This window comes from Drosophila busckii, chromosome 3R, assembly GCF_011750605.1.
Source record: "Drosophila busckii strain San Diego stock center, stock number 13000-0081.31 chromosome 3R, ASM1175060v1, whole genome shotgun sequence".
NCBI lineage: Eukaryota > Metazoa > Arthropoda > Insecta > Diptera > Drosophilidae > Drosophila > Drosophila busckii.
The window spans coordinates 11,586,807-11,602,600 of NC_046607.1; the positions used below are offsets into that span (position 1 = coordinate 11,586,807).

The window sequence follows — 15,794 nt, forward strand, 5'->3', positions numbered from 1 at the left end:
AGCGACAGCGAGTGACAAAAATTTCGTAGTGTCGTGCACACACAGAGTGGTTGCTGTTGGCTGGTTGCTTGTGTTGTGGTAGACCAGCCCAGCACCTAACATGTCCGAAAAGCATGGCCAGCTCAGTGGTGCGCAGTGGACGACAAAATCAGCAGCAGGAGCGACGGCAGCGCCGGGCAGCTTAATAGCAGCAACGGCAACAACAACATCCCATTTGCCGAAGCATATCAACTCCAATTCCATATATAATGCAGCTGCAGCAAGTCCGTATGCCCACTGTGGTGTGCCGACCGTGCCCGTGCCGATTCCCATGACTCCGGACATACCCGCCTACAACTCAGCACGTTTCCAGCCACCACCCATACATATTCACCCAGCGAAATCATCACCACTCACCATTGCGCCAATAGCTGCTTCAGCGCAGCCGCTGTCCCAGTCTCAGGCTTCGCCCACACCAACACATGTACCTGCTCCTGGCGGCGGATTTGTGCCGCCAGTATTTCCAAATGCGAATGCCCCGGGTGGCGCTGCCACATCTGTGCTGACGCCTAATCCCTTTGCAGCAGTTGGTGGCAATGCCGGCCTGGCATTTGTGAATCATTTCAACTTAAGCAGCGCCCATCAACTGGAGCTGGGGAAGATTGTGCATGCCTTGAATGCAAATGCCACACCCGTTTCACCAGCAGCAGCTATGCCGCGGCAGACACAGCCTACCCCCAGTGAAGGCGCGGCTGTGTCAGTACCCCCCGCTGCGCCCACAGGCGTCATTAACTCAACAATAGCGGAGAACGTGCTACAGGCGCTATCTAGTGATGATGACCGCATGCGACGCGTGCAGCAGGTCATTGAATCGAGCCTGGAGTAAGTGCTGCCACACAGATCGAGCCAAAGAACTCCTTACTAATATATCCAAACTTTCTAGTGATACCGCCAAGCTACAAATAACGCAAATCTTGGAAAGTGTGTCCTGCCTGAAGCCAATTGAGAAACTGTTTCTTTACTTGCGCTTGCCTGGCGAGAGCGCAGACACGGATCCTTTGCGACAGCCACAGAATCCATTGGGAACGCGCTCTGAGATTAATCACACCATCAATTGGGTGCGCTCGCATCTAGAACACGATGCTCAGGTGTCCATACCGAAGCAAGACGTTTACAATGATTATATGTGCGTAAAATGAACTTTTTATTTACAATAATAATAAGCACTTACTTCCTTTTTAGCGTCTACTGTGATCGCCTGAACATAAAGCCGCTCTCCACGGCGGATTTTGGCAAGGTTATGAAGCAAGTGTTTCCTGGCGTGCGTCCACGTCGCTTGGGTACGCGCGGCAATTCGCGTTATTGTTATGCAGCCATGCGCAAGACAACCAAACTAATCCCACCACAACTGCCGCAGTTGTGCAAGGATGAGCCGCTGGATGATAATGATGACGACGACATGAATGAAATTACAGAAGCGCAGGCTAAGAGTGCAACAAGTGTGGTTGCAACATCAGACAACGAACAATGCTGGGACCTGGTGCGCAACTGGGCGGAAAACTTGCTCAACACAAAGCTGGACAACATTGCGGATCTTGCGGCGCGCATTAAAAACAAGAATGCCAATTTATGCTTATCAGCGGCGCCCAAAAAGTATACGCCCCGGGAGGCTAAAGAGAAGCGTCTGCAGGCGGTGAGTCCACGCGGCTTCAACTATAAACAGAAATAATCATATTCATTTTAATTGCAGGATTCGGGACCACTGAAGAAGCGTCGCAAGAAGAAGCGCAAGGGTTCCTCCTCATCGGAATCGAGTTGTAATCAGCCGCACGCTGCACAAGATGCGGGCAGCAGCCAGGAGGCAATAAGCGAAGACCACAAAACCGAACAATTGCTAAAGATCAAGCAGGAGATTATAGACTCGCCTGGAGCGTATTTACCAGCACAGCAACTAATGCCAATGAACCTGGCCACGGAGCCACGCAGCAATGCTGTGCGCAATCTGACACCCAAGCTAATGGAGCTGCAGCCGGATCAGCAGACAACACAACAGGCTTTGTCGCCTTCCGGTCTGGTTATCAAGGACGAAGTGGAAAAGTATGAGACCACTAATATATTCTGCAAGAAGGTGCTAAAGGCACAGCAGACCAAAGGCTTCTGGGCTAATTCGCCGAGCAGTGGCAGCCACCAAGTTGGTGGTGGGACGCTGCTTGTGCCTCCAGTGATTACCACAACGGCAGCGACGCCGCCGCCGCCACCTGTCACACAAACGTTGTCGATGCCAAGTAGCTCGCCCGCACCTGGCACGCAACTCTCCATGGGTCCGCCGGCCCAATTAAACAATAGCAGCTCGTTGAGTCCCTCGAGCAGTCTGGATACGGGCAGCATTACGCCAAAGGTGGCCTCGCGTAACATGACCTTGTTGCGTGCCAAGCGTTTGGCGGAGAATGCAGCCGCCTTGGCTGCCGCCGAGGATTCCGGCTTGCCCGAGAATTTGGGCCTTCCACGTGAGCGCGTCATCAGTATATGCAATATGGATAAGCATGAGCTGGATGATTACTTTTTGCCCGGCGACGATGAGGAGGAGAACTCCGAGGAACCCGACACAGAGTTGCTCCAATATTTTCAGATGGGAGACGCTGAGGAAAAACAACTGAATTCCTTAGATGCTCTAGCAGAACAGCACAGAAATCCACAAGCTGCAGCAGCCACTAACCAGACCAACAACAACATGGTCCAGGCAGCTAGTAAAACGGCAACGGCAAATGCATTAGCAACAGCAGTCGCTGCGGCAGCAACAACAACATCAACAGTAGCAGCAGCAACGCAACAACAGCAGCAGCAGCAGCAACAACAACAGCAGCAGCTTCAACAAATGCGTCGCTCCATGCCGTTGCCAGCAACAACAGCAGCAGCTGTAGCTGCTACAGCAGCAGCAACAAATATTGTGGGTTCTGCCTCAGCGTCTCTGGCACTTATGTCAAGAAAGCATCAACAACAGTTACAACAACAACAACTGGTGCCGGTACAGCAGCAGCAGCAACAACAGCAACAGTTGCCGCTGCGCACCAGCAACAAACGCAAAATAAGCTTGAGCAATGCCTCTAGCAATGGCAGCAACAAGAACTCTTTCTTTCTGCCAATATCGCCCAACAGCAACAGCATCAAGAACAACAACAGCAGCAACAACAACAGCAGCAGCAACACTGTTGCATCAACAGTATTGGCGGCAGCTGCAACCAGCGCAGTATCTAATGCCACGCAAAACTGTTTCGCCAGCCCCGGCTTAACCAGCATGCGCCAGCGCTCCACCATGCTAACCAAGCAGCAATCCTTGGATTTCGATAGCAACAATGGCTGCAGTGGTGATCCCATGATTGGTGCTCATCGGCGTCGACGCAGCTATGTCTACAGTTATCCCAGCAGCAGCTCCGCCTCGGCGCCACCCAGTCCGTCACTTTTGCAGCAATGCATGGGCGCCAATTGGACCTTCAGCACCAACAGCAGCAACAATTACAGCAGCAACAACAACAACAATGTCGTCATAAACAACAGCAACAATGTAGATCTGTTGGTTAATCAGAACTCGATGGATTTGGAAACAAGTTTGGCGCTAAGCGACAACATGGTATTGATGGAAACGCAGCGCTCGCAGTCAGTGCCGCTGTCGCAGCTGCAGCGCAGCAGCAGCAGCAGCAACAACCAATCGCCATCGGCAGGCAACAATCGACAGCTGAGTCAAGCGTCCAGCACTGCAGCGTTCTACTCGGAGAATAGCAACAGTCAGCAGTCGGTGGCAGCCATCAAGGTGGACGAGGCCGATGTGGACATTGGGCCGGGAAATCTGCTATACGATGAACACATGATGACGCCACTTTCGCCTACGTTCAAGTTTGGGGGCATTCAAACGACCACCACCTGTAGCTCCTCAGCTGGCTCCTCTAGTGGCTACAGCAGTGCCGGCAGTGGCGGCGGCATTGTGTCGCGTTCAGTGCCATCTACGCCGCTGCCCCATCAGCAATTGCTGCAAACAGCAACAGTAACAGCAGCTGGCAATGGCAACTGCAATGCCGCCAGCGGCTTCTTCAACATCTCGCCAGCGTTCAACTGGGGCGCCAGTAATATTGGCTATGGCTCACACTCGTATGGCGCACGCAATGCGTTGGACATATCCAAATCTATGCCGACCACGCCTATAACAACGCCCTGTTTTCGCTACAGCCCCGTCGAGCTGCATCGTGATTTTCTAATCAATGGCAACACCATCGATAGCCAGACGTCACCCGCTTTGGCGACATTTAGTGCCAACGATGCTGTCTTGGCGCTTAGCTCGGATGCCTTTATTGAGGATGCTGCGCCCAACAGCAGCGATGTGGAGGCCATGATTGGTGCTGCCGATATACTCGATAGCTTGTAGAATTTGCCCGAAGAGAAAGCTCCCACGCCGGCGGCTGAGACAAGCGATCCAGAGCCAGAACCAGAGCCTGGCATCGCCTCTTTACTGCAGCAGCACGTGGACCAATTGTGAACGTTGATCTCATTGTAGGAGATGCATATAATAGGAATAGCTTATTATTGTTACGTTTATAAGTCGGTTTCGGTTTCGGTTACGGTTTCGATCAAGTGTCGGAGCTTTCTCTTCGCAACTCTCCAGCTATAGAACTCGTAGCTTTCCCTTAACCTAATGATTATGATTTTCTTTAGACTCTAAGCTCCTAATGTCAATGTCGTTTCCTTATTTTGTTGTTACATGTAAGTGAGAAGCCATCCTTATCCAATTAATCCTCAGGCCCCGTTATATGCGTTTAAGTATTTGTATGTTGTTAATAGCTGAAAAGTTTTACTGTTGATCCTTGCTTTTGTAAAAGAGAAAACAAAACATAACATTAATTAATGATAACATTGTCGAGTAGTAGTGAAGGACCTTACAAATGAAACAAACTTAAAGTCTGATTGAATTCAACGTGCAGCGGTTTTAAAAAAACAATTATGTAATATATATATATATATATACACTTGCAGATTGAAATGTAATGAACATTTTAAGGGAGGCCTTGTCGCGGGTCATCAACATTGTTTTACGCACCCGATAAGAACACAGCACTATAACTATATACATTATAGTCTAAGATAACGAATTTCGTGGGCCTGAACGAGCGGAACACGCTTCCAATTTCAATTGTGTGTGTTCAAATGAAAAATGTGTGTAATGTACAACTAATTCTGTTAGAATTTATTATCAAATCTATTTGAATTCTTCACTTTTTGTACTGCAATCAACAATTAATTAGGCAACGATTGTAACTTTATAGTGTGTACCTTTTAAACTATGCTCTATGCGATTTTAAAACACAATCCATACAAGTTTTCTATTCAAAATCTTTTTGTTATTATTTTCTACGCCTTCGTACTTTTAATCGAACCATTTGCAATGGTTATGAATTAGCATTAAGTGTTTGTTTGTTATTGAAAGTGTTTTTTGTTAATATGATAATCTTAAACCGTATGCTAGCGAAAAACACGTTTTGTTAGCATTAATTCTAATTTCTTACTCTCTGTTTAGTTATCCTATCCTTTGGGTTTTTCTATGGCTTTCAACAAAGTTAAAGCTTTAAATTTTTCATTTGAATTTCCTTGATATAAGCAGCCACCACCAACCCTAAGCGTTAATTTGTTTGTAAAACAAAGTAAAATTTAATAGTACATACACACACACATAGGAATTTTTAACTGTTCTCTGCACCAATTTCAATTGTGAAATGAAACCAACACAGCAACAAAAATGTTGAAACAAAAGTAAATCATAAATGTGCCTCAGGCTATTTTGTAAAACAAAACAAAATGCATTACAGCAAAAAGTTAGTTATGTCTACTAATATACATATATACTTATACATACTATTATATAAATATACACTCATTTACAAACGCTAGTAAAACAATTGAATTTGTTAGAGAGACCTCGTAGTCAGCAAAAAAAACCATTTACCCAGCCGATCGCAATGCGCAATGAAACTAACAAAATTTAATATATCTTGCACTTCCAATCGCTTTAAATAAAAATACACAATCTATACAATTAGAAATATAAACACAATATTCACTGGGATCACTTACAAAATCCAATATACAAACAATAGATAAGTTTATAAAGATAAACGAACCAAATTGTACTTTTTTATAAGATATTTGAATGAAAAACAAAAGTCAATAAAAAACCTATGGATAAAAAGCAAATCTGTGTTTCAATTGTGTCCACCACATGTTTATACTTTATTTTCGTGTTGTTTTTCTTTTGTTTTCTTTCTTTTATTAAACGTTTAAGTTTAAAATAATAATTATAATAATATGCAATAAATATATTTTTGAAATATACATAATAATACCGTTAATTGTAATATGCATGTGCTTTGTGTGTGTTTAATGTTTATACTTTCAATAATTATATATATGTATGTATATATCATTATAAATTTAATTGCGTTCACTTACTCCTCCTCCTCCTCCTCCTTCGTTAAATACTTGTAGGTGTCTTAAATATGTTTATTGTAAATTTAACTATTCAATTTTTTATATGCATTATACATTACATTTTAATAGCGCCAAATAATATTCCATTTGCTACAACTGATTTCGGTTGCCTGGGCTTCTGATTAAAGTTTATACAATTCATATATTATTAATTATTATTATTATAATGTGAGTGTATATTGTGGTTTGTAATTTCTCCTCGACTTGCATTGTTAAGTTAAGTATATGTATATATAATACATACAAATATATATATATATATATATATATGCGTATAAAAATCATTCATATATAAGAACCTTTTGTATTTATTTTTATTGTTAGTATAAAGTTTACACTACGCTAATAGCACGTTTGAAAATCAATTTAATAGCTATAATGTTTGTTTGGTTTCTGTATGTTTGTTTTTATAATTTGTTAAACACGTTGTGTTAATTGTATTTTACGTATATATTCTTGAATATACATATGTATTTATGTACGCAACGCATGTTTGCTAAATAATTAATATGTTTTGCTATTAAATGCAAATGCTTGTAAATCAAGTTTATTTGTATTCATTAATTGAATTCCTGATATTTGACTACAGTTATATTTAATTTATATGCATGTATATACTTATATAAAATTGTTATTTCGCTGAGGTGGAAAATTCTTGAATTAATAAGGTTACTTGTTCTGTTGCCTTCTATATTACGCTCACTGTTAATTCAGTTTCCTTCTATTCATCTTGCTCTTCTATATTGCGCTTGTATATATAATAATTGCATTTCATCTATGTATGTATATTCGCTTTTAAATTGTTTAAGATTAGTTTGATTAACTTATCATCTCTTCATACATTTATGTTCAAAACCTGCTATTCCAGCCAAATACAAAAAAGTAAACGAATTTCAAATCATATATGCAACTGTGCTTTATAGATATTTATGTATATTATATATGTATGTAGATACCATTTTTTATGTTCCATTTATTGGTTTATTGGAAGCAACTTTGACTTGACAATTTTACAATGTATTTATTTATGCTGCAAACAGGAACGGATTTATTTTGGTTTTTGTTTTTTTTTTTGAAGGTTGGTTGGTCCCAATATGTGGCGCAAGAAACTTTACCCTACGTAAAGCTGAAATAATCGAATAATAAATCAAAAGAGAAACCAATATTGAATTCAGTTAAAAATTTATTTAAAAATTAAAAAAACACACGCAGTTCCAATTCAAAGTGAAAGGACAAGTAAACAATTTTTCAAAAAATGCAAACTAAACAATACAAATAATATAAGTTTATAATAGTAATCGAATTAAATAATAGTAAAATTGGTAATAAAAATATTGTTAACATTGTTAATCAGCAATTGGGTATAAGAGCGCGTAGGCTTATTGTTATTATTCATTTTGCATGTTGCTGCTATTGTTGTTTGCTTGCTGCTGCTGCTTGCCTTAAATTCTAATATACATTGTCAGTTTTAAAAAATATGCTACACTAGCCTAATTACAATATGCAGAAATATGTAAACACAGAATCGAAGCAAAAGGGGGAAACAGGGGGTGGGGGGGGGGGTGGTGGAAGGAAACTGAGACTAGATGCAAATATAGTAAGTCTACGACAAGTAAGCATCAATCATGGGTTAGTTACAAATAGGGGGAATGTATAACCGATTGTGCGTTAGTTTGTAAGATTTAATATGGAGCGAAAAACATGTGGGCGAGGTTGTTTGCATTAGTGTTACAGTATATGTGTAAGTTTTGAGTTTGGTTGGTGTGGCAACTATCGCTGTTCAGCAAATTTAACTAAATTAATTACTCGATGTTGTGGCGGCCGATGCGTTGCCATTCGGCATTGGCTCTTCGGCATTGCTTCTGGTGTCCAGCGACCAGTCCCAGTCCTTGCCCTTGGGCCTGAACTTGGACGACTTGTGGTGATGATTATAGCTGGCATTAGCGCCAGCCTGAGCCTGAGCGCTGTGATGCGGCGACGCCTTATCCTTGGGCGACTTGCCCGACTTAACAGCTGCCAAAGGCGCAGCGGCAGCAGCAGCAGCAACAACAGGCGTATCCATTGCCATTGTGGGTCCATTGCCAGCAGCATCAGCTGCTGTGGGCGGCGCACTCAGATTGGAGTAGGCCAACAGCTCATCGCAGTCGTACTCCCAGTTGCGCTCGCAGAACTTCTTCTTGTAGTGCTTCTCCGAGCCGCTCTTGGACTTGCGCTGATACTTGAGCGGTATGCGCAACTCGTTGTCCATGGAAGGCGCATGAGCCAGCGGCGGCGTAGCCACGCTGGCAGTGTTGGGACTGGGCGTGCGTGGCAGGCCCATCTCAGACAGCGGCGGCGAGTCAATGGCGCCCGAGTCCACTGGCGAGACAGTCTTCAATGAGCTGCTTGCATGCATCGACGAGGATGCACTGGACTTCATGCTGCTGTCACTCAAATGATCCAAGTGCTGTTGCTGCTGCTTTTGCTGCTGTTGTTGTTGTTGTTGTGGCTGCTGCTGCTGTGCATGATGATGGCTTAGATTATGCACTTGGCTGGCGTACAGGCTGTTGGAGCTGCTGCTGCTGTTGCTGTTGTTAATGGGCAGATCCAGCTGCGAGGAGCTGGACGAGGTGGACAGAAAGGTGCGCGCCGCATCCGAGTTGCTGCTGCTGTGCGTAATGCCAGAGTCTGGCGATGTATTGCAGCTGATCGAGGCTGGCACAGTGTCGCCGTCAATGGAGCGCCGAGTCTTGTCCAGCTCGGTGCTGGCAAAGGCCACCAGGCGGTCAAAGCCGGAGCTAACGCGATGCTGCCAATGCGACTCATCGTCGGCAGTGATGACATCGTCTAGCGAAAGATACAAAGAATATATTAGCGAGTTGCAATAGCTTGAGTTTGATATGGTGGACAGCAGCAACTGTTGCTGCTGCTGCTGTGTGTGTGTTGGGTGTATGAGTATGTGTGTTTGTATGTGATTGTGAGTGGGACGGACAGTTGGTGTGATAACAGTTTGATAACAACAATAGAGCCTTAAGAGCTTAGTACAGTTGCGTTGCTTAAAAAGTTCGTCTCTCTTCCTTTTTTTTGGTTTTTGGTTGTAAAGTGCATAAAACTTAAATTCAATACTTTGCGTGTGTGTGTGTGTGTGTGTGTGATGAGCGAGCTTGTGTGCGTGTGTGTGTGTGTGTGTATGGCAAAATAATAATAATTTCAAATAAAATTCAAATGAAATAATAATTGTAACCAATTAGGCGCAACAGAACTTACCTCATGCTCGTTTAAATTTGATATTACTATATAATAGATATTTTGTATTTTTAAATTCGGTTAGATTAAAATTATTATTGAACGCAAAATAAATTAGGCTTGGTTTGATTTTGTCTTTCGTTTTTTTTTTGTTTTGTTTTGTACTCTGCCCAACAACAACATTCACATTTTGGCATACATTTCTTGGAATTTCTGGTGTTGAGTTTTAGTTTTAATTTTGGTTTGGCATTGAGAATTTTGGAGGTAATCATTGGTTGATTTTTTGTTTGTTTGTTGTTTGTATTATTGGGTACTACTACTATCGGCCACAACAAATCCATTGTGGCGATTACTACAATTGGTTGTGCTTTGTATCGTGCCGCCAGACAATGTCGAAGTCGATGTGCGAAGTCGACGTCTGGGATCGTAATTAGTTATAGTACGTTGCGTTGCCAAATCGGTAACTGTATGGGAGTAAAGCATAATAGAAGGGATATAAAGTCGAGTTTTCGTTAAGTAACGTGTGGCGGGTGTTTTTCCAATTTTCGATAGCTTTTAGTATATATGTATATATATTGATTGGAAAATTATTAAATGCAAATTAAAACATTCCATAGGATATTGTTCAGAAATATTTCGATAAAAAAAAGTTTGTATGTATGCATTTATTATACAAAGGTCGCATGAGTTTGTATGTGTGTGTGTTTGTGTATCCCTTAGTGTGTGTATGTGTGTGTGTGAAGAAATGTATGAATATTAAACATGAAGTTTAAGCAGAGATTTGTTATAACTATTATCATGTGTTGATTGTTGTTGGTTCTTGTTCTTTTTTGATAAGACTTGTTTAATCATTTAATGAATTCTTATATATTTATTAAGTTAAAGTCAAGGCAAGCAATATGTAAAAAATAATAATAAATACAATAGATGCTTGTGAAAAAAAACGTTACTAGACTAATACAATTCATTTAATAACAAAGCTCTTTTTCATATAACTTTTCTGCATAAAATTTAAAAACAAGCGCATTCAAAACAAAGTTCGACTGTGTCTGTAAACTGAAAATAAAGGAGCAAAATACATGGACAACTACAACTACGACAAACAAACAACACATAAAACAAACTACGAACAACACACAATAATTTAAAGCGAAAGTCAAGCTTTTTGTTTTTCTTCGTTTTTGTTGTAAAATACAATTGAAATAATGCAATAAAAGAAATGAAATAAAATGCACGTTTGAATGAATGTACGTTGGGTGTGGTTAAGCGTTGTCATTGCTCGCTTGAGCTGGAGCTGCAGCTAGAGCTGGAGCTTGAGACGCTGTCAGAGGCGTCAGAGTCAACAGCGTGGGCAGGCGTGGAGCGCTTGCCCTTCTTAATGGTGAGATCTTGAGCCACCATTTGGGTGGCGAGTCGAGTTTGATAGCTGTGTTGTTGTTGCTGCTGCTGCTGTGCATATAATACATGTGCTGTTGGAATTAGTGTATGTGTTGTTGATGATGGTGTTGGTGTAGTGTGTGGTGGTGATGATGATGTTGCTGTTGCAAATATGCCTGGGCATACGTATGGCTTACCATCGTCTGGTGCATGGGAGCGCATTGTGGGCGTGATGCTGTGGCTGTGGCTGCTTTGATGTGTTGCACGCAATGAGTGTTGCTGCTGCTGCTGCTGCTGAACATGTTGCTGCTGTTGCTGGTGGCTGTGATGATGATGATGCTGCTGCTGCTGCTGCTGCTGATGATGATGATGATGACTGGCCGAAAGCTGCAACGGACGCTCATCGCCCATTAGCGAATTAATTTCGGGACTCATAAGCAGCGGTGGCTCCACCAGCAGCTTGCTGCGTCGACCACACGACGAGGAGGAGGACGAAGGCGTTGGCGAGGGCGTTGTGGCATCATGTGCTGGCGGCGGCAAAGCCTGTGCGCCATTCACATACAGTGCAGCGCCATGCTGATGAGCTGCTGCTGAGTGTGAATGAGCATGAGCCAGCGGCTGTTGCTGCTCAAAGTGCGGCAACTTGGCCGGACGCGTGGGCTGCTGATGCGAGGCGAGCGGTGAGCTGCGCTTGATGCCCACTGCAAGTAAAATAAATAAAATAATAAAAAACGTTGCAGCCTCACTCGCTTAGATACTTACGCTCCACTTTATGCGGCGTGCCATTCAAATGAGCTGCATGTTGCTGCTGCTGCTGCTGCTGATGATGATGATAGCTATGAGCAGGTGGCGCCTGATGCGCATAATGCGGCGCTTGAGCCGGCACTGGCGTCAGCTCCAGCGTTGTTGAAGATGCTGATGATGTTGCTGCTGCTGCTGCTGCGGCGCGTCTTTGACGCTCCTCGTTCTCCTCCTTGTACTTGCGAGCGCGCACATGATCCTGCAGCGAGGCGGCGAGTCCTGCAAATGAATTAAACAAATTGTTAGCCAAGTTAGTGAAGCAAGTGTTGTTTACCAAAACCATTACCCTCCAGCGGTGGATTGGCGCCATTGAGGCGTGGCGTGCGCAAAACGTTGCTGCTGCTGCCGCTCTTGGACTTCGAGTGCTCCTCATGGAAATAGGCCTCAATGCAGCCCTTCATCTCGGCGCGTGGCAGCGCCACTGGCTGATAGTCCCGCCCAGAGCGTGCGGCATGCTTGTTGTTAGCTCCTGGTTGGGATTTCTGAGCATACGCGACATGCGCTAGCGTGGCCAAACTATTCTCCGTTGGCGTCTGGCTGTAGTTGGTGGGCTGCGCTTGTGCGGACTGTGCGGACGCCTCCTCGTTCAGTGGACGCACATGCACGCGCTCCGGCCGCTGCGCATTGAGATTGATGAGCAATCGCTCGGCGGGAAATGCGCGATCGAGATAATGCGCGCCGCCGCTGTTGCTCCCGCTGCTGCCGGCTCCAGAGCCCGTGCTCATGTTGACAGCGGCATTGATGATGCTCTGATGTGAGATCTCGAGCGTGCGCTCAATCTCGCCATTGACCAGATCGCCAATGGTCTTGCCCGCTGTTGTGGGCAGCGGTGGCGGCGTGGCCAACGCCTGCGGCGGCTGATTGAGCTTCTCCTGCGACAGATGACGACGCAGTGCCATTTTGGCTGGCGACACTTGCGTGTAGTCCGGCTGCGAGCAGTTGGAGCTGGGACGACTGGGCGGACGCACAGACAGACGCTCGACGCGATAGCCGGGATAGTCCGAATTGGCGCTGCTGGCGCGTGGCAGCAGCTCCAGCGGCTGTTGCTGCTCCACGAGCTGCTCGCGACTGCTGGAGCGCTGCAGCAGCTGCTCGGCGGGCGCCTTGAACTCTTGATGGTGCTGCTGCTGCTGCTGATGATGATGCGCATGATGATGCGGCAGTTGGGCATGTTGCTGATGCGCATGTTGCTGTTGTTGTTGCTGCTGCTGCAGTCGCTGCTGCGTCATGTGCGCCATCATGAGCGCCTGTTGCTGCTGCTGCTGCTGCGCCATAAAGTGCTCATAGCTATTGGTGCTAACCGAGGCGCGTCGCCGATGATAGCCCAGATCAGCGGGCGTGGCCGCTGCCGCTGCGCTGCCATATAAAGTGGCCATGTGGGCGCTGGCCGCGGATGTTGCTGGCGGTGGCGGCGGCGGTGGTGGTGCCGGCGGTGCTGCTGACGCTGCGCGCGGCGGCGGCGGCGCATACTTGGACTCCTTAATAAGCGACGTTTGGTTATATTTGTGTTGTGGCTGCGGCTTGCTGCTCATGTAGGCGCTGCCGTAGGGCAGATTGGCTGGCGGTGGCGGCGCCGTTGAGGCGGCGGTTGCTGCTCTGGGTCCGGGCAGCGGCGGCGTTACAGGCGAGATGGTGGTGTTGGCATTCAGATGCATCAGCCCCTGCGTGGATACCGTTATAATGTTGTTGAAGTTGTTGGCGCTGCTCGGTTTGCTGCGTTTGTTAACAGGCGCCGCATTGACCTCCACTGCAGGCAACGCCTTGCTGCGCTGCTCCTGATCCTCATTCAACGCTGAGGTGATAATGCTCTTCAGGCGATCCTCAAAGTTTGCCACCTTGGGCGACTCCTGCTTGCTGCGACTCAGACCCAGCGGCAGCTCGCACTTGGGAAGCAGTTGCTGCTGCTGTTGCTGCTGCTTGGGCGCCGGCATCAGCGTGCTGTCCTTGTATATGAGCGGCGACTTGAGCTCCGGCTTGGGCTCCAGCTTGGCCTGTTTGCCATTGACGGCATAGCTAATGGCATTGCACACAGGCGGCGCTTGGAACTTGCCCGCCTCGACCTGGCGACAGGTTTCGAGTATCTTCTGCGCCAGCACCTCAGGATTGCTCTCTTGAATCTTGCCCACCTCGGGCACTTCGGGCCACTCCTGGCTGCGCGCACGATGCTCGCGACTGCGACGTGATGTTGACTTGACTGCCGACAATTTGTTGCAAGCTTGTTGCACTGCAGCTGGCGCTGGATTGGGGGGAGCTGCTGCTATCGCTGTATTGGCCACGCTTATATTTGTGCCTTGGGCTAGCAGCGCCGCCGCCGTGCTGCGCTCGTCCGCTGACTTTTGCAGCGAGCTGGTCTCCTGCTCGATGGTGGACACCTGGGCCACCAGTTTCTTGCGCTGGCTCAGCGTATTGGCAATCTCCTTGAGCACCAGCTCCTGCGCTGCCGTCTCGGACAGCTCTTGGGGCAGCTCGAGCTTGATTTTGCCATTGGCCATGTTGCTGGCGCCGCAGAGTTTCTGATACTCGGGCAGATGCTTCATGTGCTTGCTCAGCAGCAGCTTCTGTTCGTTCTCGTAGACGGTGACCTCGTTGCGCATCTTGCTCACCGCATGCTGCAGATCCTTGTGCCTGCCCACAATCTCCTTGGCCTGGGCAATCAGATCGTTGGGCGAGTTCACATTGATGCCCAGCTCGTTCATGCGCACCTTGAGCAGCGTCACGCTGTCATCGATGAGCACCTTGATCTGCTTGTCCAGCTGATTGGCGCGATTCTTGAGCCGCACCATGCGCTCCTGCTCCTGCGCAATTTGCTTCTGCACCTGCGGCAAATACGCGCTGGAGCGCATATGATCAATCATGGTCATGTACTGGGCACGGAACACATCCAGCAAGATTTGCAGCGCATACGGCGTATCCTGTGGCGCAGTGGGTATGTCCAGCTCGCGATGCGACATGTCGCCGGTGAGCAGCGACGTCAGCTGCTGGTCCACAGTGCCGGGCGCCGCGGGCAGCTTCTTGGCCATGCTGTCCAGCGAGGTGCTCAACACAGTTTGCTTATGCAGCACATCCAGGCCGACGATCTTCAGGCACTTGCGTCCACGCTGACCCTTCTTCAAGCGGCCCTTGCGTCCAGGGCCTGCGCTGGCTGCACGTGGCTGATCCTCCTTGCTGCTCGAGTCCTTGCTATTCGCATGCGTCGACGCCTCCGCCTCCGCTTCCGCCTCACGCTGCGCTGCTGCTGCCGCCGCCGACTTGCTGGCAATCGCCGCTTTGCGCGTCAGCTTCTTGCGCTTCTTCTGCAGCGCCGCCGCGCGTGGCAGACGCGACGCCTGATTGCTGTTGCTATTGCTGTTGTTGTTCTCCTCGTCGTCCGACTGCGAGCTCTTGTCCTTGGAGCTGCACCAGTCCGACCACACCTTGCGCGTCGTCGGCCCATTGGAGCTCGTTGTATTGGTTGCCGTTGTGGTGTTGCCGCCGCTATGGCTATGGCTATGGCCATTGCCATGCGTTGTCTCGCCATCGCCGTCGCTCTCCGTGCTCGTCTCCATGTCCAGGCTGCGCTGCTGCTGCTGCGCGCTCGCCTGTGCCTGCTGACGCGTCTTGGAGGCAGCAGCTATGCCAACATTAGCAGGCGACTCCGACTTAAGTCGCTGCCCATTCGAGCCGTTGGGCAACTCGCGTTCACGCTCACGCTGCTGCTGCTCCTGGCGCTCCTGACGCTGCTGCTGCTGATGATGGTGATTGTTGTTGTTGTTGTGATTGTTGCTGCTGCTGTGGTGCACAGTGCTGGCCTCACGCTTGGCCCGATCGCGTGTAGTGCGCGCAGTGCCTGCAATATAAATAAACAATTAGTTACAAATAAATAAATAACGCTTAGACCTTAA

General features: G+C 47.0%; 2 protein-coding genes across 3 annotated transcripts in view; one reads left to right on the plus strand and one right to left on the minus strand.

Annotated features, from left to right (window-relative positions):
- The first annotated feature begins 100 nt into the window (after positions 1 to 100).
- On the plus strand, positions 101 to 6,206 carry LOC108604116. Its single transcript, XM_017993400.2, is given in 5 exon segments — positions 101 to 861; positions 923 to 1,165; positions 1,222 to 1,672; positions 1,730 to 2,683; positions 2,840 to 6,206. Coding segments are annotated over 5 exon segments (4,077 nt in total). The 3' UTR covers positions 4,508 to 6,206.
- Positions 6,207 to 8,259: 2,053 nt separating this feature from the next.
- The window catches only part of LOC108603360 (histone-lysine N-methyltransferase, H3 lysine-79 specific), a 31,192-nt gene continuing 23,657 nt past the window's right edge, over positions 8,260 to 15,794 (minus strand). The window contains exons 6-9 of one of the 2 annotated variants that reach the window (XM_033294187.1): positions 12,200 to 15,739; positions 11,875 to 12,132; positions 11,310 to 11,813; positions 8,260 to 9,336 (exon numbers count right to left, since the gene is read on the minus strand). In XM_033294187.1, the coding sequence (XP_033150078.1) occupies positions 8,309 to 9,336; positions 11,310 to 11,813; positions 11,875 to 12,132; positions 12,200 to 15,739 (5,330 nt within the window). In that variant the 3' untranslated portion in view covers positions 8,260 to 8,308. Of the gene's footprint in view, positions 9,337 to 9,892; positions 10,200 to 11,309; positions 11,814 to 11,874; positions 12,133 to 12,199; positions 15,740 to 15,794 lie in introns of those variants that run through there. The other variant, XM_033294188.1, reaches the window with a different exon arrangement.